At 39.8% G+C, this 22298-nt stretch overlaps 1 protein-coding gene across 1 annotated transcript in view; it reads right to left on the bottom strand.

The window, feature by feature from the left end:
• Positions 1–774: 774 nt before the first annotated feature.
• nfat5b (nuclear factor of activated T cells 5b) overlaps positions 775–22298 on the bottom strand; it is a gene marked incomplete at its 5' end in the record, with an annotated part of 38330 nt that continues 16806 nt past the window's right edge. Inside the window, 12 exon segments of the mRNA XM_038702247.1 lie at positions 775–4918; positions 6051–7929; positions 8104–8207; positions 8421–8495; positions 9175–9307; positions 9847–9899; positions 9989–10123; positions 11526–11698; positions 12018–12208; positions 13263–13449; positions 14568–15198; positions 18270–18395. Of these exon segments, the coding sequence (XP_038558175.1) occupies positions 4680–4918; positions 6051–7929; positions 8104–8207; positions 8421–8495; positions 9175–9307; positions 9847–9899; positions 9989–10123; positions 11526–11698; positions 12018–12208; positions 13263–13449; positions 14568–15198; positions 18270–18395 (3926 nt within the window).

The raw sequence follows: 22298 nt of genomic DNA, 5'->3' as shown, positions 1-22298 counted from the left end.
CCAAAAGAAAGAAAAGTAAATGGGATCAACACACTTTCTACAGACTGCCCTTCTGTGTTTAAATAATGTTAAGTATTTGCTTTAAGAGTCTCCATTTAAAATAAAGAGTTGTACATAAGCTATAATGAAGTATGGAACCCAATTTTCTCATAAGACACCTTTTGTTTGCCAGTAAAAAATATGACATGATTTCTTCATCTGTGCACTGCTTTGAAATCTAAATCAGTGTGTGTGATGGCATGGTAACAGCTAAAACTAAGAAGATTTATTTTTTTAATCAATGTCTCTGGCCAGGTATTCTTGTGCAGTAGATCACGCCAAAAAGGCCTAACATTTAAAGTATATCTGTTTCATACAGATAGCATCAAGTTTACAGTATAATTTAACTGAAAGAGAATAATAATGTCCCAATAAAAGCCAAATCTATAGACAAGGGTGATTATTTGACAGCTGTTCACATTGTTGAAAACAAAAAGGCAAAATTCCCTCCTTGCTATTTCCAGGACCAACTACAACTAAAAACTAATAATAATAATAATAATAATAATGTCAGACTCAGAAAAAGATGAATAAGAAGACGTGTGAGAACGACATGACATCCTGATAACTCAGAGGCCCTGAGAGAAGCCAGAAACATCAGGAACCAGTAAACAGTAAGCCTGGATGCAACGCAAACCTCCACATAAACCCCGCAAGCAAGAAGGGAATAAAGAAGACTGACAAACAATTAGTGACCCTTGTCTCACCAAAGAAAAAAAAGCTATGTCTGAGATGGTTGTTGAGAAGAGGACTTTGCATTTTATTTGATTAAAATATTTAAAAATCAGACGACACTCAAAGCATCAGAAAACATTTCAACAAGCAACATAAATAATAGAAACAACATCTACTTTGGTTTTCTACTTTGGAGAGGCTATTTAGAAAAATATATATTCAAAAACTAACAGATCTACATTTACAGTATTTTAGCTGCATAGCAGTTTCAGAGAACATTTGCCTGCATCAACGTTGTATAACATAAATGCAATGGATACTTCAGTACAAACAAGTTAGATGCATGACAGAAATTGCACAACACATTTATCAACCACAACCACATTTATCTGGTCACTGTTGTCGAGCTTTTAAAGTACACTTAAAGTCTTATGGCTTAAAACATTCTAATTAATGAGAACTAATCATCGCTGGCAGCACCAGCGGGGTATTAAACAGGCAACAATGGTAAAACATCAATCTGATCGCTACTACAACATCTCCTCAAGGCACATGTACAATCTGTATCTACTCGTGTCAAAAGTGACATTTTAGGAAACAATTAAAAATTTAACACCTGTGATAGCAGACTTTTTGTGTAGCAGACAATTTGTTGATATTATTAAATTAACTGGTAATGTTAATAGAAAACCACATCTTGTTCTATTGCAAGAAACATAAAGCTTGCCGGCCGGGCGGATCTTAAGGAAATATTAAAACCTTTATCAACAACCCCGCTTTTTTCCATACAATTACTCATTGCACCGTCACTGACTGTACAATGAGCCACACTTTCATATATTTCTGATCTCCAATTAACATTGTAAATACACAAATGAGGAAACTGTAATTTCAAAAAAGTAATTACCTCCCCAGTATGTGTATAAAAGAACATCCTGCATCTAAGTGAGACACTTACAGCCATGCTGTATAATCACATTCAGTACTATATTCAGAGTGAAAATACTTAAATTTTGGTCCTGTAGGAGGATTTCTGATTTTAACAGTAAAAACTGTTTGGTGCCATTTCCCTCTGCTGTTTGCTATTTGGTCAAAAAGTACTACAAGGTCAGCGGTCCAGTGACATGCCTTGAACAAACACATTATGTCCATTAATGTGTATATTATTACTAACTACACCTTCCAAAATCACAAAATAGTAACAGAGCACAGCAATGTACATGTTATTCATAGTGTACAAAGCACTTCAATATATATCATCATCACAAGGTGCCTGTTACAATATAAGCAGGGGTGGGGGGCCAATAACATTGCTGTCATCAGTTCAGTTAGAACATTTCTAAACACGACAATGATTACGGGGAAACAATTTAGTTAATAACCAACACTGAAATAAATTAGATATGCTTCTCTGAAAAGAAGCACAGGAACTATGTTGAAAAAAAACTCTCTCTAACTTTTGTAAAACAAACGAAAACAAATAAAATCATAAATACGCAGCACTGCAAATCTTAGGTCTTCTATTTCACAATTTGAAGAAAGCCAATCACAGATCTTTTCGCCAAAGTCAGGTTTCCTTCAGGAGAAGAGTCCCTTTAAAAATCAATCAAACTGATGCACCATAGTTTCACAAATCACATTAGTCAAGTTTACATAATCTCCATCATAAAACAACAGCTGTTGATTTTTAAGTGTATAAAATGTAATGTGTTTATGTGTTTCTAACAAAGTGAATGTAGAAAACAAGAATCCTGTCATCACCAGAGACCAGCCCCTTGTTCATTCATACACTTACAGTGAAACTAAACATGACACAAACATGTTTATTTTTTGTTGCCAGAAACAACAAAACAAACAATCAGAAAGAAAAGTATGGCAGCAGGACATTGTGCCTAGTAATGTTTAGGAGGCAAAAATAATAATTTTAAAGTTAATTTTCAAGTCAGAAAAAAAGAAAAGCTCACGAGCCATAAAACTGGCCTGTCATCAGGATTTATGCAAAGCGAGATTCGGGTCAAACTTTGGTCCTGGGGACACGGGCCAGCTGCAGACGAAGACTTTAAGTCTTTAGAATTTGTACAGCTTACACTTAGAAGCAACCATGTAAAATGGGCACTGTTCCTGCATGTTAACAGCTTAACCTGCATGTATAATGTAGCCAACAACTTATTGCTTCTCCTCAACATTCACTAAATCCATCACCTTAATAAAACTGTTTTTTTTTGAAAAGGCTCTTTTCTGGCTGGTTTAAGAATACTATTCCAGTTCGTGCGTGCCTGACGCAGAATGATGAGATCACATGATACTAAAAGACATAATGATCTAACCCTTATGACAACAATAATAATAATATACTATATTACATTCTACTCTGCTGTAGGTGCATGCGTTTAAATAACAGTTACATGTCAACTGAAATTACATTGTTTGAGTAAAAATGTCTTCATCCTCATTTGTCCACATTTGTGAGCTGGTTTTCAGGAATAAATAATGTATTAAGGTTGTGGGAATGAATAATGACAGTTGTAACATGGCTGGCAATTGAAATGCACTGTTCTGTTACAAACCCAGATCATAAAACTACATTTTTAACCACTAGGAAAACGGTAGTATACAGTAACTGATTATGTGATAAATTTAGTGATATTGCCTTAAAAGAAATTCCACTGGAGGGAAATTTGCGAGTCAATACTCAAATGTTACCACGCAAACACAGGACATTAATGACAAAAATGTAGGATCCACATGCATGTTAAGAAAAGTATCTTTGTCACTGTAAACAATTACGAAAAGGTGGCTAAAAAAAACACCTCTTTTGGGACTGTGCTGTACCCTTGATGAGTAAAGTGGTCATAAAGAATAGCATCGTAAAGAACTGAAAAAGCCAATATTTTGTTATATTTATACCACCACCTTTTTTTAAAAATATTGGTCTCTATGTATTGAATTAAAAGGAGAATTGGTTCTACAAAGTAGCAAACTGGCATAGTTTGGTTTTGATGAATACAGACTTTGCTGACCTATATCGCAAAATGCTATCTGTACACTGTGGTGAAAATGGCAAAGTATCTACTAATGAAAGGTATGTTTCACAGCTGGAAGAGACCGTCTTCACTGCACAGCTGTTGGCCACTTTGTGAGCTATCAGAGACAGTTTGAGTGAATTTATTTTTATTATCAGGTGCACACTAGCTGCTAAAACAGGGAAATAATAAGCACCCACAAATATGATAGATTATTGTTGAAAACTTCTCTATTTATTTCTGCTGTCCTTCCACCTCTCATTTATCTGCCTCCTTTCTACCTCTCTAACCTTCTTTTAAAACAGGTGAAAATAATTTCAAACTACGCCAACAGCGGCTACCTTCGACAGCTTTGATGTATTCGACCATACATACAACACATTCTGTCCAAATGCTCCTGCTATACCACACCCTCTATGGAATAAAAATACAAAATAAGTATTTAAAGGAACAGTATTCATGGAAACCACTAAACACACTGGAGAACACTTTAGAAAACACCATGAGAACCGAAAGATGATGCATCACTAACAATCTATCACACAAAACTTCACAAGTTAAATGAATAACAAGCCATTAAGTTCCTGCACTTTTTCTGAGGAAAAGTTGAAGAAAAGAGACAAATGTGACAACAATTAGTCTGTTCTTGCCTAGAGTCCATCTCATCTTGCACATGCATGTTTTTACATGGGGAGCCAGTCAATCATGAAGTCAATCCACTTCCACAGCCAAGACCTATTTACGTCTTAGTAGGTCAAGAAAATATTTGGTGATCAGATATGCACATAATGTTCAGTTTGTCTCAAACTTCATGATACATTCCCAAACATTTTACTGTGTACACTTTTCAACAGACTGACCAATTTGTTTACGTCTTAAAATAATTCCAGATATCAGTAAAAAACAAAAACAAGAGACGAAACCCATGAACCTGTATGAAGGTTAGTATGAACGAGTTAAGTTGCTGCCCGACTCCTGCAGGCTGACCAGCAAGTCGTCGATCTTCTCCATGTTCTGAGAGGCACTCATGCTGTTCTGCACAGACCCAGACTGAGACAGGGACTGGCTGAGCAGGGACTGGATGTGTGCATCACTCTCTCTTTGGTTCTGACCAGACTGGCTGATAGCTATAATCTGATCCGACAGTGTGTTTCCAGGACTGGTCATTAGCTGGCCACATTCTGCAAGGAGGGAGCAGAAAAGGCTGGTCACAGTAAGTTCATAAACTTCACACTTACAGTGCTATCAATGCACACTAAAGATATGACAGACATGTTTTCTTCAGTTGTGCTCATACTGTTTATGAGTTTGTAATGCAAGTTTAATGTTCCACGTTTCTTTGTGCCTAATGCACACACACTTTCATGTTCAACTGTAGTTCCGTTGGCAAAAATATTAGCACATTTATTTCAAGTGCATTGAAATAACTAGCAGAACCTGAGACTAGGTGACCATGAAGACTGGCTGGACTTAAGTCATTGTAATGTGAACTTTTATTTTTATTTTCCTCATGTTTTATACCTCATTTGTTTAAAACGTTTTGACAATACAAAATGTTTTAATAATAACAATAATGATAAGAGTTATTTTTATAGCACTTTTCAATACAGGTAACAAAGTTCTTTAAAGCAATCAATGTAAAACACAGACTTTGTAAGTCTATTAACATCACAATTCTGTCCTATCACAATATGGCTCCACAGAAAGAAAATTACTAGTATTACACTGAATTTTGTCCATCTGTATGGAGTAACTAGAGAGCCTTTAAAATGGTTATTGAGCAATTTAGTTATTTATTTTAATTGGACAATAACAACAGTTGTCCAATGAATTGCTAATTCAGAAACTAATTTATGAATGCATCAAATTAAATGGCCTAAATACAACAAGTTCAGAGAATACGCAGGCAGTCTATTTTTGATGGAAGCTGCGTCAAGCTGCACAGAACAGATCGAACCGGGCAGGAAGTCAGACACAGAACGGCATAGAGAATCTGGTCAATTTTCAAAATAAAACACCCAACGGACAAAAAAGAAACCATTTAAATACATAACCTACTTAATCATAGAAGAACAAAAAACAAGCACTAATTACTAAATCAACAAAATCTAAACATGTCAGCAAAATCAGGTAGGCAAAACACTTTGATTCTGAAATGCTCCCCGTGGGATATGCAGCCGAGCAGACAACGGGGGAAAAAACTGAGCTGCTGCCGCCCCTATCATTTATAGTAGATAATTTCTGCCATGTGTACCTGTTTGCAGACATTAATGCAACAGGTTTAAGGGTGCACCTGTATAATCAAGTCCTTACCGTTCTGAATCCCAAAAATGAAGAGGCCAGGTTGTTGTGGCTGGCTGGGCTGATTGATGCTCCCACTGACAGCGGTCTGAAACAGAGTCCCTGGCTGTTGAACAGGGGAGGAGGTGGTCGTCTGGAGGTTTGCCACGCCGTTCTGTGAAGCAAACATGGCTGACTGTGCCAGCTCCTGAGCAGCCAGTCCCCCCTGCAGTGAGGCCATGTTAGACTGAGGCATAAAGAGGCCCACAGGTTGCTCCTGACGGTTGTTTGAGCTGCTTCCCAGCTGCATCGGCTGTTGCTCCTGAAACATGACTTGCTGTCGTGGATCGGTGGGGTTCCCTAAGGCCATGGGCTCAGAGCGATCCTGCTGGTTTACTGTCACCATGCTGGCTTGGGAAAAGAGCAGCGAGGGGTTTGGGGTCTCTTGGGAAACTAGACTGCTGCTGGTCAGTGGTGGCATCTGACCCTGGCTGCTGAACAGGAGGCTGGAGGCCTGGTCCGGAGCGGACAGGGGGTTGCTGCAGAACAGCAGGCCAGCTTGCTGTTGCTGCTGTTGGCCTGGAGAGAGTGCGTTTGCAGATGGATGTGGGGAGATGTTCTGGAACAGGGAAGGCTGCTGGGCCGGCTGTGTGTGGGGCTGAGGTTGGGAGGGCTGCTGCTGCTCCATTGGGCTTCGCTGCTGGATGGGGGAGAGCTGGGTCTGAGCCTGAAATACTGATTGTGGTTCAGGGGCAGGAGTTTGTAGAGCACTGAGGAAGGCCAGCTGCTGCTGCTGCTGCTGCTGCTGCTGAGCACTACTGGTTGTAAGCTGAGAGGGCAGGGACGTCTGAGGGAGGAAAAGTCCGGGGGTTGAAGGCTGCTGGTCTGGAGACTGTAGTACTGTCATGGTGTTTTGGAAGAGAGCAGCCTGGACCTGCTCCTGAGAGACTTTCTGAAACAAGCCCCCCTGTGGATCTTGTGTTTCAGCCAAAGAACTGGGATTGTGGAACATGGGTGATGAAGGGTGTGAGGGTGTCTGCTGGAGGAAGTTGGTCTGAATAGAGAGCAGGTCACTCGCCTGCTGAAAGAGAGCTGCTTGTTGCTGCTGTTGCTGCTGTTGCTGCTGTTGCTGCTGTTGCTGCTGGTGTTGCTGCTGCTGCTGCTGGTGTTGCTGCTGCTGCTGCTGCTGCTGCTGCTGCTGTTGCTGCTGCTGTTGGGCCTGTTGGAAAAGACTCCCCTGGTTTTGCACCGCTCCTTGTGAGCCCTGCTGTTCTGCATTCTTGCCCTGAGAGGCATCCTGAAACATGCCACACTGCAACTGAATCTGTGACTGAAAAAGCTGCTGCTGTAAATTCTCCAAAACCTGCTGATGTTGAAGCTGTTGCTGTTGCTGAATTTGTTGATGTTGCTGCTGAATTTGCTGTTTCTGGATCTGTTGTTGGTGCTGGATGTGTTGTTGCTGCTGTTTGGCCATTGAGTTGTCAGACTGAAGTGGTAAGTTACAGAACCCTTTGGCTTTAAGTTGCCTCACTGCCTCCTCCAGCTGGATCACCTCGTCTTGGGGGAACAGTGGCAGCTGCTGCTGTTGAGGTGCTGGTTCTCCACACAGCCTCCCCACCGCTCCGGGGCCGCTGCCGGGCATCTCCTGCCCGAGGCCCTCTCTGGGCTCCAGGAGGAACTGCTGTGAGCCTTGCTGGAGCAGGGAGTCAGCAGGCACAGAGAACGAACTGGTGGGTGCAATGTCCTGCTTCTGGATTGTGCTTAAGGGCTCTGTGTTGGTAAAAACAGGAGCCTGGCCTTTGTCAGGGTCGCCTGCAGGCTGAGACAGGTTGTTGGGGAATGGTCTATTTTTATTTAGATGGCCTACAGTCATGTCTGGGTTCTGCTGGGCTGAACACATGTCACCAGTCTGCTGAAAACACAAAACAGGAAGATAAAAGATGTGCTATATTTTATTTTAACTGTCCACATATAACACTTACTAAGAAGTTCTGAAGGATAATTAATTAAGCAAAATATTATTTTATTGAACATTTATATAATTTATTAATTAAGCATTTCATGAGGTTACAGATCAATATCTCACCTTAAATACACCAGAGGATTGGAGGTTGCTGGTGACCTCCATTGGAGTGACATCTTCTCTCTTCACTAAAGGCAACATTGAAGGCATCAGCGCATCATCTAGAACTGTAGGAGCATTACCAATGAATATATTTAGTTTCACTCTTAAAATGTTTTATTTTGCTTTGTGTTCAGCTATTCAAAGAAGTAACTGAGGTATTGTGAGGTAAAATGTGTTAAGTATGCACTTGACTCTATGTACAGCGCATTAGCAAATGAACAGCTATCAAATTGGAGGCTACAATCATGGTAATGTAGAATAGTTGAAGGGAAAAGAACCTTTAATTTGTTCATCAAATGAACAAGTCTTCACAGATGAGGGCGTCTCTTTCTTCACAGGAACATCATTTTTTGCTGCAAGGCCAAACATCAACAGATTTTCAACAAACATCAACAACTCTATGAGCCCACAAAACTGGAAAACCTATGTAAGATGTTCAGCACGATGATAATTTTAATAGGAAAGAGGCTAGAAGTGGCACACAGGACTGCAAAAGACATTGTCTATTGTTTCAGAGTTTTGTATAAAGGACCTTGCAATTTAAAAAAAGTGCGGATGAAAGAGAGTCCTACATGTGGATGACCCTGGATTCCTGTGTGGGAAAATGGGCTACGTATCGTGCTCTTGAAAGATATCACTCATGATTGCTAATACTTGCTCTGATCCTACTGGACTGTAGGTGGTGGTGTTGAGTAAAAGTGACGATCAAAAAAGTCTTGTGAGCATTAACTCAACAAAGCTGTGATGCAGCTCTTGCTGCTGTGGTACAGAAAATATGTGTAAAATAAACCTTTCTGAGGGGGTTGAAAACAGTACAACTTGTTTTTAACTCCCACGTTGACAAACTTAGTGAGGCAGCTGTGGTGCCAACAAGTAAATCTAAAAAGCACTTTGTAAATAATGACACAGTTATAAGAAGGTTATATGCTATCCAAACAAGCTGGTCTTTCCATTAGTTGATTGTAAAAAGAGACATATACAGAGAAACCTATTTTGTTATTTATTAGATTAACTGAAAATGACAAAACAAACCTGAATCTGAAGTGTAGGTGAAAGGCTGAACATCATGAGATCTCCCAGCATTCGTCACCACATAGATTCCCACACACACTGAAGAGGTGATGGATTGGTTCTGGTATGGAGGAACCTTCACTATCAAGTGATTCTTTGGGGGGAAGATCATTCAAAAAAAGTTGGTAAAAATAAATACTACAGTACAGAGTATAGTCTAACTTTCTGTGACTGGAAAAAGTTGTAATGTCTATGTGTACTGCACTGGAGGCAGCAAAAGAATGAGCAGATTGGATTTACCTAGTCACAACTGTATTCAGTTTGTCTATCAAAAGGTTTGAAAAAAGCTCACCTTGCACCTACAAGCTGTCTGTTTACAAGAAAACTCCACAGTGTTAAATACAAGAACCTTTTCTAGCTGCAGATACATCATTTCATCTACTTCTGGACATTTTATTTACAAGGGCTTGTTACTGGACTGTTGAGACACATTCAGTAAAGCCTTTGAGAACTGGGTGTAATTACGTCAGAACACAATGAGACTACTCAAACCTTTGAACCTGAAGCCATTTAAGATGATTACATCTGAAGCCCCACGCAAATCTGAAATGGCTGCTTCTACCTACTCAGCTCATTAATAATTTGCATTAATCATTCGGTACAGAAATAACACAAGAACAATCACATTTTTACCTGGTGAAACAGCTCCATGTCAATTTCAGCCTCTGCTTTCCACGACTTCTCATCTGGAACAGACAGAAGATGCATGTTTACTGCCAAAAAATGAAAAACACAAAATATATGGACAATCATTTTCAACAACTTAATTTCTTACCAGAAACATTCTCGTGGAATATGACTTTGGTGTCTTTAAGAAAGTTTTTGCCAATAATAAAGACCTCTTCTCCTCCCCTCACTGAGCAACTGTGAAGTGACTTCTTCAGGATTTCAGGCACTCCTGCAGGCTGAGCTGTAAACAGAGCAGAAATAAACCGTTTAGATGAGGCTCATTTTTACCGATTTTCACCAAAACAACACAGGTTTTATAGAAGAAGTAAAAGAAGAAGATTGGTTTGAATTTATTTTCACATAGATGTTAAGCTGCTAAAATCCAAAAGTTTCCTGCTCTGAGAAGACACAATTTACTGTTATTTACAGTCAGTGAGTTCCTCTTATGGCGAGGTCAGCTCAGAATTTTTTTTTTCTGTTAATAGTGAAGAGAAAACTATAAATACATAGCAAGAAAGTGACTATAATGCCTCAAAGAATTTTTCCTTGATTTTCTATTCCCCCTAATTCTCCTACATTTTTAATATACAAACCACACACTGATATATTCACAGATTAATCCCTAGAATTGAAAAAAAGTACAAACGTTATATTTAGGCATGTTTTGGGGTTGCCAACATCATTTCGATATGACACAATGGCTTTATTGGATACTGACCTGAGTATAAACAGCCATAAATGAAGAAGATACTACAACACACTCGAGATGTTCATATAAATGTATATTTTTTTCTCAATATAACTGGTAAAATCACACAATTTCATTGATTTTTTTTTTAAACACATGGATCGAATGAGTTTAACAATATGGTTTCTGCGGGGTTCACCAGGTAAAATGAAGGAGACTTTTCAGATACATATGCAGATACCCTACAAAGACAACTAAAATACTGGCTGTTTCTTACAAGCCTCTAAAATGGCAAAAAAAACAACAACTTTAAACAACCTGAAGCTTAAAACACATTTCACAAACCTTTTTTACTACTCTGAACCACACATACACACACACAAATGCCAAGTGGGATTACTATTTTTTTTTTGTTTCGTGGAAAGATATTTCCCTGGATTGCATGCTGGCTCTGTGTAAAGAATAGTCCACACACCTCTATTGTTTTGTCCTTTCTTTCTCTTTCTCCCCTGTCTTTCTCAAAGCAGTTTTCCCAAATCCACTTACTCAGAAACCTTCTTATGGCCCTAAGCGTCCTTCCTGTTTATGAAACCGACCACACCCTCATACTGTATGCATTATCAAATAACACTTGGATCTGACAGGATCCTTGCACATCGTCTCCAAATGCAGACATCAAAAGACAACACTCTCTTGACTTCAGGCTATATTAAACTTCACAAACAGGACCTCCTCTGTATAAAGATAAGAAAACAGCTCAGTTTATAATGGCAATTATTCCTGGTAAAAAAAGTAGGTTGCAGGTCAACTGTTTGCTTTGCCTCTTTTGAAACTGGTTTAATACAGTGAAATAATACACCAGAATGTTTGCAACAATCTATAGATTCTATTTATTTGCAAATATCTACGATCTGATAGCATTTCCACATACACAAACACAAGGAGACTGACGTACTGCACAGGATTGAAGAAGAGGGAGTCTGTAATGTGAGCACTGAACCATCTGGACGGGGGATGTTGACACGAAACACCAGCCGAGCGCGTGTGCTCTTCTTCTTTGACCCTGCCACACCAATGCGAGCCTCGACGTCGGCATTACGGAGCTTTAAGATTCCAACACAGTCAACCCTATACAGAGAGACAATGGTAGCTTAGAAAACGTTTAAACAACAAACTTCACAGTTTTTGCTAAACTAGCAGCATTTTACAACACTAAATACCCCACCATCTCATAAATCTACCTTACAGCTCACATGTATCCATTATGCAATGGCTTTATTAGGCAATTGGTTTGAAATATGTGTGAAGTACAACCGTGCACATAAAAGCAACACATGCTCTCAAAAAGGTGCTCAGTTTGTGGTTTAACATATTAAAGTAAAATTCTTTACTGGAGTAACATTTATCTCAAAAATGACCAGATTTCAATCTCAAGAAAAGTACATACGCTAGTGTCATGCTGGTGCTTGGATCAAGGGACACCTCGATGACGGTTGTGCCATCAATGTCCACCTCTTTGCAGGCTGTAGTGTTGCGGCCGGTCACCCTGCAAGCTTGGTAAAATCCATGAGGCTTCACACGGCCAGTATCGTTTCCCACAAACACCTGCAAAACCACTGGCTCATTCACTCCCTCCAGCTGTGTAAGTAAAAAAAGGTACAACCAATATTATGCATTATAAAAATTGTTACAAAATTAGGAAGGCAAAAAAATGACACGCTGTAGGATGGCATATAGAGAAATAGTGTCAATCATTTGTTTTGTGCGAGTAAATAAAATTCAGACTAGAATTCAAAGTACAGACTGTACCGAGAAATGTATGAACCACTCACTTTCAAAGCTTAATCAGTGCTATAATATCCTGTCCTGTGATAGCAGCTCCTGCGTCTGAACCTGTTTGCTGTCTGCTTTGTCTCGTCTAGTTTTCTCCTCTTATTTTGCAGATGCTAACAAAGTATACTTCCTAGATGGGGGCATCTGTCCTGCCTGACAAGCTCAACTTATCAAGCAATTAAGCTTCATGTGTCCTGCTCATTTACAGCACCTTCCCCAATTAGTCTTAGCTTGTTTGCCAGCCCATCTTCATTCCACCTTCTTGTGCATTCTAGTCAGCCTTTTAAAAGCCTACCTGTTCGTCATCTTCTGTTGTTACCTTCTATTTCTGACATGCCCGTTTTCTGCATCTGGGTCCGCCTGCTCTTCATGAGCCCTGGCAGTACAAACAAGCCAGTAACTGATCCAGCAGAACTCCCACTGCTTTCTGCCCAGATTCATCTCCAGATCACCTCCTGGGCTAACATCAACAACACACTTAAACCTTATTAATGATCAAACGCTGGACAGTGTCTCTGGTCTGGCTCCTAACTCACTCTGTTGAGACTCTTCTTCATCTTCCTTAGTCACCATTTGAATTCTCGGATTGGACACTTGGATTCCTGTGAGTTAATCAATGGTCTGGAGTGGTGAATGATGGGGAGAGATTGCAGTTTCATAAAGTATTACTGACTACCAGTACTCCTCTCACATCTCCACCCGGAGGTCCGATCGTACACAAGAAATATCAAAATCTAATGGGCAGACTGTCATAACACTGGATGAGTGAGGCAAAAAACCCCCAAAAACTTAGCGACATCCCTACCGAGCATATTAAGGCTCTTTCCACTTTTTGATAAATGCACACACAAACACTTACCTTTACAGTAGGGAAGCCCTGCTGAGTGCGGTCCTTCACTGACCCTCTGCTGCCTTCAGTCAGATAGCGGGCTCTGTGCTGAGTCTCAGGCTGGACGAGGATCTTCAGCTCCTTCCCCTCACTCTTCTGTGGGTATTGCATTGAAAGGGTTCCTACTTTCTGTTTAGCTGTCTGATGATCATCAGAGCTGCAACAAAGAGCAGTTTGACACCAGCAAATCACTTCTAATTCTAACACGTTCTATCAATTTTATTTCAGTTTTTGCAAACAGAGCTATCATATTCTGATATTGTGGAGGAAAAAGCAAAGAATGTCTGAAACTCACTTTGACAGATTATGATCCTGTCCTTATTTGTTCAGGACCCCCCACCTGCCATGGTGCTCTAAGCAATGCAGAGTTAACAGGTCCTCCATCAACCAAACATATTCTATCCCTAGCTCTTAAAGTGTTCAGAGTTATCTGTTTATTTAATCTGCTCTGCTTATCCTAGTTCTTTGAGAGAAGCTCTGTGATTCACTGTGGCTGACCATTGTTTGTACTTCAGTATCCTGCCCCTCCCTCTCCTCTGATCTAACCGCTCTTCTTCAGCCAAAGTGTGGTGGGAACTTTAGAGGCAGAGTGGTTTGTTGAAGATTTCCAGCTGTGATGCAATATGCCATTTCATAATAATACCAATTCTGACAGCCGGGATGAGATTGCATGAGGTTATCTAAAGGGGCCTTTAAAACAATGGAAACTACCTACTTAATTGTGTAACTTTCACTGGGCCTAGTCAATTAACTACTCAGTAAACAACTTCAATAGGTGGAGTCATTGTTTTCTCCAGTGTGTATACATTCTGTATAAATACAGTATCAATCTGCATGTTTTGTCTGACCAACAGTCCAGAACATACATATATTTAATTGACTTTATATATGACAGCAAATGATCACATTTGAAAAGCTGGAACCAGAGTTTTTGTAATTTTTGCTTGAAAAATGATAAACTGATTATGAAAATATTTGCAGATATAATTTTGTTTCTAATGGTTGAAGCAGTAGAATATTTTTGGAAGAACACTGGAGTTCATCCCTCCAGTAGAGCTTCAGAGACTTTGACCTGGAAGCTTGTGGAGGCGTAACATTTTCCTTAGACACCTAATGTCCTTAATTATTCACCCATCTTTACATAACCATAGTCTCCTTTGACAACTTCATGAGATGTCGAGGGGAGTGACGTAGACATGTTCTGGCCATTAGAGTTTATCTGGTCAATCTCAGTTAAAGAATTTCAAACTAACTACATCTAAGGGTTACACAAACCTTCCTTTTGGTCCAGTCTTGTTGTCAGGGCCGAGCTGTGACAAGACAAAGTGTGGACCTTTGGCACTGTCTGCATCAAACACGTCCATGCTGGCTTCCTCTGCAGGCACAGACCTAGGACCAGGCCTCTGGCGAGGGGTCCGTTTGCGGGACTTCCGTGGTACCTCTGTGTTGTCATTGTAAGACACAGCGCTTGTGATACTGAAGTTGGAGAGAGAGTCATCCATCCACATACTGCTACTCTGCTCGGAGTCCAGGGAGGCTTCATCCTGGCAAGACATACGGCTATCATCAAGCAGGTCTTGTGGAGGTGGAGAGATGTTCAATACGGTGCGTCGCTTAGATGGGGTCATCTGGTGATGTGACTGGGCGTCCTGGGATGTTGCGCCTCTTCCTCCTCCCAACTCGCTGCTACCCCTGCAGTTACCGCCACTGCTGCCGTTACTATTCCCACGTTCTGCTCCGACAGCCTCTGGTACCACTCTGCTATTCCTGGTGTCCTCTTGGTCAACATTGTTGCTGTGAACTTGGTTCTGGTCACTGGCGGAAGTACTGGAATGGATGCCGGAGCTGGAAGAGGTGGGAAAAGCACTGCGGGGGCCTTCCATGGTCATAGAAGAGGACATGGCATCTATAGTGCAAATAATTAGACAGTGAATAAAGGCATCCCAACCAGTGTTGGCTAGCAGTCCCATTTAAGCAGCAAAATTTTGTTCATGATTGTTTATTTTTCGCTTTTATTTGTTTTGTTTTTTATTCATCCAATCCAAAAAAAGTTCCCCCTTTCATTGGTGTGTGTCTGTGGTGCTGATGATATCTGAGGATTTGTAATTGTACAGTATGTGAAGCGGAGTACAATAAGAAATGAGAGGTGAGCAGTCCCCCTTATTTAAAAAATTTGCGATAAGACTAAAAATGCTTGTGAATAAATGAACTGCAACAAAAAAAAAAACTGAATTAATTCATCATTATTATTAGCATTTTTTTCCCGTTGAACTCATTAGCCAAAATGATGAATGGAGAGGGAAGTTTAAAACAGTAATATGTACAATGTGATGCATGCCAATTATTGGAGCTTTTATTTTCAATTTTCTTTCTTTTGCTACAAAATTTCATTTTGTTGGGACTGAACTTAGCCACAGAGACAAAATAAACAAGCTTCTGACCTATGAAGCAGAGAACTGCAGACCATTTTATATGCAGACACTCCCTGCTTCAGAGGGAACTTCCTGGAATATAAAAATGAGACAGCGAATGAGCAATAAGAGCTGAACAGTAAAAATTTATTCAGATTTAAAAATAAATAAATAAATAAATAAATAATAATAATAATAATAATAATAATAATAATAATAATAACACAGGGTATTTTGTTTGTCAGAAAATGGTGCTCCAGCATGCTGACATACACTGTCATTTAAAAAGCATTCAAATAGTTACAATGAACTAGATGAAGAGTGGGGAAAAGTCTGGTTACGTTGCAGATTGTAAAAAGGAGTTAAGACTGCTGATGACATTCTAGATTGTTTGGGGACTCATTAGTTTGTGAAACACACAGACGGAAAGAAAAAGAGTCACATAAAAAGTATGGAGGTAGTGTCATTTTGAGCAAGAATCAAAACACAAAGATATATATAATCACAAACCATACAACAACATAAATAGCAATCCAACTCTGTTCAAAGTTATTACAGATGTTCAAAGGTGGGTTATGAGTGTTTACTTTCTATTATGCCAAACTCACTACAAGATGAAAGTTTTTAAATTAGCAAATACTGCTGCAAATTAACAAAAAAAATGTTATTTCCCTTTTGAAAAACACTGAAATTAAAAGAAAAGAGCCAGCAGTCTGTTGCACCAGCTGTGTGTAAGTTTGAACTTAGCCTATTTATAATGTAAATTATTACTATGTTGTGATTTATGCATTACTAAAATAAAAGCGGATGCACCATAAGTTACATAACTAAATGTAACAACTAAATAGTTACATATGCCCCATGGTGGGTGTAAATCATAAAATGTCTCAGAAATATACTCACTAACAGTAAAACAGCTGTTTTTTAAAAATATTTTTACATTAATTGGATACCATTTTGCAACACAGTTATCCTACAGAAACCTAATTTACTGATATGATATTTCAATATCGATCTAACTTACTAAGATGTGCTAAGATGCCAAGTGGCTCATGCCAACCAGAAAGCTAATGCGCATGGTAACCATGACGATCGAACTATATTTTTGATTGTTGATTGGCCACCTTCCTTAGTTCCAACTTTATGTTTTAACTAATTAATCAATGCCCCAAGTAATTTTAGTAGCTGATTTAGTTACACACTACTTAGTAGTTACTAAACCTCTAGTGTCGACTTTACGCACCAACTTAGAAGACAACTTATACACAGCTGGTGCAACCCAGTGCAGGTGATGCTATTGGCAGTTTTTAATAAAATGTATAGTTGGTAAACTAAAATATACTTCACCTGCAAATGGCTGTAATGGAGCACTGAAGTCCATAAGGAGCAGATTTCTGCATTTACTGAAACTCACTCTAAAGCCTTGGGGCTTTAATGAGGAGCAGAGCAAAACAACTAAAGTGAAGCACAAAGCTGTCAAATTTGTTTCAAATTTAACTCCATGTAAAAAAATATATTTTAATTATTCCTATGCTGGCCATGTGGAAGGAAGGAGATGCTGTTCTGAATGCTTGAGACAAAAAGTGAAGTTTGATTTCAGTCTGATCTCTCAACAGCACTCTCAAACGCCTGATCTCCAGGTGGCTTTATACTGTGTGCTTATGTGTAGTAATAAGGATTGAGAAAATGTAGTTAAAATGGAAATGGCTGTCTGACGGCAAGGTAAAGTGTTGAAAATATTCAAAATATAGTGCACACTTGAAGCTATATTGATTTTTTCCAATGGGCCTTCTTTTAGGTGGCTAAAATGTTTGACTGCTGGCCCTGTCCACAGCAGTACATTGCTTAGGGTCCATGCTGGTACAACTCTGTGCTTTTCCAAACTGGGGACACGCTGACCACCATCTACTGCAGGCAATACACAGACCATGAATAAGCACCTAATACAGCCCCACTTAAAAAATAACTCTCTCTTTAAATTGTGCAGTAATTAGCCAGAAAACATAGGGTATCCTGGACTTCTGGAAATGGTCAACAATGTGATTAAAGCCACTCAAAGCTTCCTAATTCTACTAAAAGCCTGAAGTAGTTTGTGCTGAGTATGCAATGCTGTGAAAGAATCAGCTTTGTTGGGCTCTCTACTATTATTGTGTACTGCGTATGGTTTAAGCAATTAATATATTTTATAGTCTATCAAAAAAAAAAGTTTGGATAAGACCTGCGATACTTGACCTACATTTTAACACTTTGTTGCTACAAGAGATTCACAAAGACAATCCCTCTTGACTAAATAGTCCACAGTCTACCAGCTGGTATAGAAAGCAGGCATGTTCAGATGATTTAACTCCAATGACATGACTTCCTTTTTAAGTAGTTTTCTCCCCTCTTTTGGACTGACGTGAGGATCACAGAGCAGCAAGCTGGTATTCTGACAGACTTTCCTGTAGTATGCAGGTGTTTGTTTGCCCACAGGTACAGACGGTTACACGAGTTGTGTTTTTTGTGGTAGGGCATGATCAGTCCTGCTCGCAGAGGAGAAATAAATGTAAGAGGAACAGGATCCTACCTGATGCTAGATCAGCTGAAGGGGGAGGCCCTGCCTCTCCGCCACTCTTTTGACTCATGGCTTTTGGGTTCTGCTGAGTGGAAGAAGGTAACTGTAGCTCTCTGGGAAGAAGGTCATACGCCGATTCTGTTGAGAGAGGAAGGGGGAACAAATTAATGGATGATACGTTGACATATTAACAGGAACTCGACAACTTTTGTTGGTAAAATGAGAATCTTGTGTCAGCTCCATGAAATGAAAATGACATAATACCTTGTTGTTTTGACTCAGAAATACCACTTCTCTATTTAATTTGATTCATGTTGATGTTGTAATCACCGTGTTACACATACCCGCAACTTGGTCGGCAACATATCGGAAATACCAGAACAGGTTTACACCTCTCTCACAAACTCTGCAGTCGGCTGCATGTAGGCAAGAATCATGCCACGCTGTTGCCTGTCCTCACCAAGATGGTAGCATTAAATTTATATGGTAGATGGTGGACTGCATTTAAAGTGTGCAAACATTTTAGGCAGGTGTGGAAAAATAAAGTAAGAATGCTTTCAAAAATAGACATGGTTTTATATTTATCAATGAACAAAATGCCGTGTGTGAACAGAAGAAAAATATAAATCTATTCAATATTTGGTGTGACCACCCTTTGCCTTCAAACAGCATCACTTTTTCTAGGTACGCTTGTACAACCTAGGCAGGTTGGTTGGCCCAAACATCTTGGAGAACTACCCAGAGTTCTTCTGTGGAGTTAGGCAGCCTCAGTTGCTTCTCTGTCTTCATGAAATACCAGACAGACTCGATGGTGCTGAGATCAGGACTCTTCGGGGGCCATACCATCAATTCCAGGACTCCTTGTTCTTCTTTACGCTGAAGATAGTTCTTAATGACTTTCGCTGTATGTTTGGGGTTGTTGTTATGTTGCAGAATAAATTTGGTGTCAATCAGTAAGTCAATAAGTATCTGCCTGTACTAGAACACCATAAATTCTGACCAAATCCCCAACTCTAATTTCAGAAATGCAGCCACAAACTTGTAAAGAACCTCCACCATGCTTCACTGTTGCCTGCATACACTCATTCTTGTACCGCTCTCCAGCCCTTTGGTGAACAAACTGCCTTCTGCTGCTTCAAATTGTGACTCATAAGTCCAAAGCACCTGCTTCCATTTCTCTGCACCCCAGTTCCTGTGTTTTTGTACACAGTTGACTGATGTCGGGAAGTATGGCTTTCAGAATCAGAGATATTGTCTTTTTTATTCCCTACATTCTTCTTCCTTGTCAAAACCTGGCGCTTACATCCCCCATATACAGTTTAATAGCAAATATATATTTGGGTTTTGGCAGATTAATCGCTAATAAAAATAATCATTAATCGCAGCCCTTTTTCTGAAGTTTTGTTAACCTTAGCAAACCTTCCTTCTCTTGATGGATTATGGATGCCCTATCTCAAGATTGTCCATTTCATTAAAGCTAAAATGGTAACTCAGGGCTCTGAGGAGGACCAAACCAAATGGAAAAAACACAAAATGACGAGACTACTAAGGTAAAAGCAAAAGCTGTGGCATACCAAGTAAACATCAGATCTCATTACAGACAGGCAGCAGGGTCGTACAAAGCCTTTTTCTCTCCTCTCTGTGCCTCCCTCAGGGCCAACAGGACATGGGCAGGGGAGAAAGCCTTGGGTCAACAGCATGACAACACTTTTACTAGCAGCCTGATTCATCATCCAAATATTATGGTATGAACTAAGAGCGGCCATTACAGTCGCCTGACTCTCTTCTCTGCCAACTGCCAGCTTTAATTACTTGCAGCTGAGTCCCAGGGTTCGGTGTGTATATCAGATACTTAACCCTCCCATTGTTACCACTCGCTGTGTACAATAGACAAACCTGGGACATACTGAAACCAGCCCATGCCTCTTCATTCCCAAAGCCCTCCAGTCTCTTACAGCTCGCTTTAGAAGAGCAGGGAATGCTGGTTCCCAGAAAGGGAGCTTAAATCTGGACTCGGCAAACTCATATAACTCACACACACACACACACACACACACACACACACAGGATTCTAGTGTGGTTTTGCTGGTTATTTGCTAAGTTCTCCAAACATAATCAGAGACACACATGCATGCACATGCACACAAACACCCCACCCCACCCCCACTACTACCTCCACAAAAACACCTTCTCTGCCCCGTGCATTTACACTTTAACTCTACAGTCTTCTCAGGGCTCACTGACTGACTGCACATGCAACAACATGTGCTCTGAGTGAGCAACCCTTCCAGTAAACAGATTGCCAACCGCACAGACAGAAAATATGTACTCTTCTCTCAGAGTAGCGGTCTCGAATCACTGGCTGGCCTGTTCAAAGTGTTTCCAAAGTCCCTTGAGGTTTTTAAAGACTGAAACAAATTCTTTTTTTTGCTGCATATTTGTTCCTCGTAAGCACAGAGTGCATTTTTTCTTTACACATGACAAAACACTGTCCCTTTCACACAGCAGAAGATAAAAAAAATTATAAAAAGTCAGCCTTGTTTGCTGGGAAATAAATGGCACATGATGTTTTCATTTTAACTTAAGACTGCAGTCGTGTTGTACAGATCACTGACCAGTGGGGAAAACCTTTCATTTTCTGTTTGCCTGTGACCATCATTATAACATATTGGAGCCTGAACCAAACATGTTCACACAGACAGACGCCATGGTGATGTGGTAGGTTTTAATCAGGTCTGCTCATGCTATTAATACATTCTGATAAATATCAACCGAACTGAAATGCGGATACTCATAATTAACTCATCAACAAATTTTGGCGTCCACTCATACTCAATATAAACACAAGGATAACTAGCAAACCACACACATTTAAAATCCAAGTTCCTGCATGAAGTTAGATATGTTTGGAACCAACAGTTAAAGAAAAAACTTTTTTTTTTTTGCTCTTTATAATCTCACCATACCATGTGATATGTTTATATGGTAAGTAGTGCAGGCTAAAGGTGAAAAAAGAAGGCACTCACCATGTGAATGGCAGGACTTACACTCCCATTCATTTCCGTCACATTCCTGCTGCTTGCTCTTACTAGCCCTGGCACCTGGGGCGTGGCACTGGTTTTTTGGCTGAGTGACTGATTTAACTCCCCTTCTGTCCCCCTCCTCCACTCCACCTACGTCTCTCCCTCTCTCTGTCTTGTTTGCTGTGTTTCCAGACCCTTTTCTGTACTTCAACTTGAACACTGGGTTAGTGGTATTGTCATGTGGAATCCTGTCAAGCAGAAATAAAGTGTTGGAATAACTTACTTATGTTGAAAGATTGAGACTACAGAGAGACACAAGGCCGATATTATATTACTGACTTGGTGGAATACTACTGAACAAAAGGTGGCCACTGCAGCAAACCATGTACAACAACCCTGAAATGTTTACAGCCAAGCCTACATGAAAGCTGCCAGGGACTCCATAGCAACACAGATCAGGGGACAAGTCTTTTGAGCAGTCGCGTCTCTCCCGAGATAATGTGGAGAATATTAGAAAATAAACCTGGAGAAAGAACTGGAGGATATTACATGAACAACATTACAACACTGTGGCAAAAAATATCTGAATCATCTCTGTAAAATGTCACCATATATTATCTTATTTGTCAACACCCACTACTAAGGGATAACACCAAAACCCCAAAGAATACCCTTTAAATTAGGAGTATACCACTTAATTAATGTATAGATAATGCATGACTTTTCTTAATCTAATGCACAACTCCGGTTTATTCAATAATTAAGTCACAAAATGTGTTTTTTACCAATTGTCAATGACTAATTACTTAACACTTCGTTACAAAGTTATAAGTTCACTCACATTTAGGTCATACATTCATTAATGTAGCTGGCAGCACAAGAGTTACTTTCGCCAAGCAAGAAGGACGCAAGATGGGCCAAATATTATTATTAGAGCTCAGCTGATAAATTGTAAGAGTAGTCAGAAGTTTATTATACAACTGCAAAATGTCCTGCTTATGGTCACTATTCTTAAATG

The sequence above is a fragment of the Micropterus salmoides genome, unplaced genomic scaffold, assembly GCF_014851395.1.
Source record: "Micropterus salmoides isolate LMB-PRFRI ecotype aquatic unplaced genomic scaffold, ASM1485139v1 Ms_hic_scaffold_6, whole genome shotgun sequence".
In the NCBI taxonomy this organism is placed as follows: Eukaryota; Metazoa; Chordata; class Actinopteri; order Centrarchiformes; family Centrarchidae; genus Micropterus; species Micropterus salmoides.
This window is presented reverse-complemented; position numbering and strand designations above follow the sequence as displayed.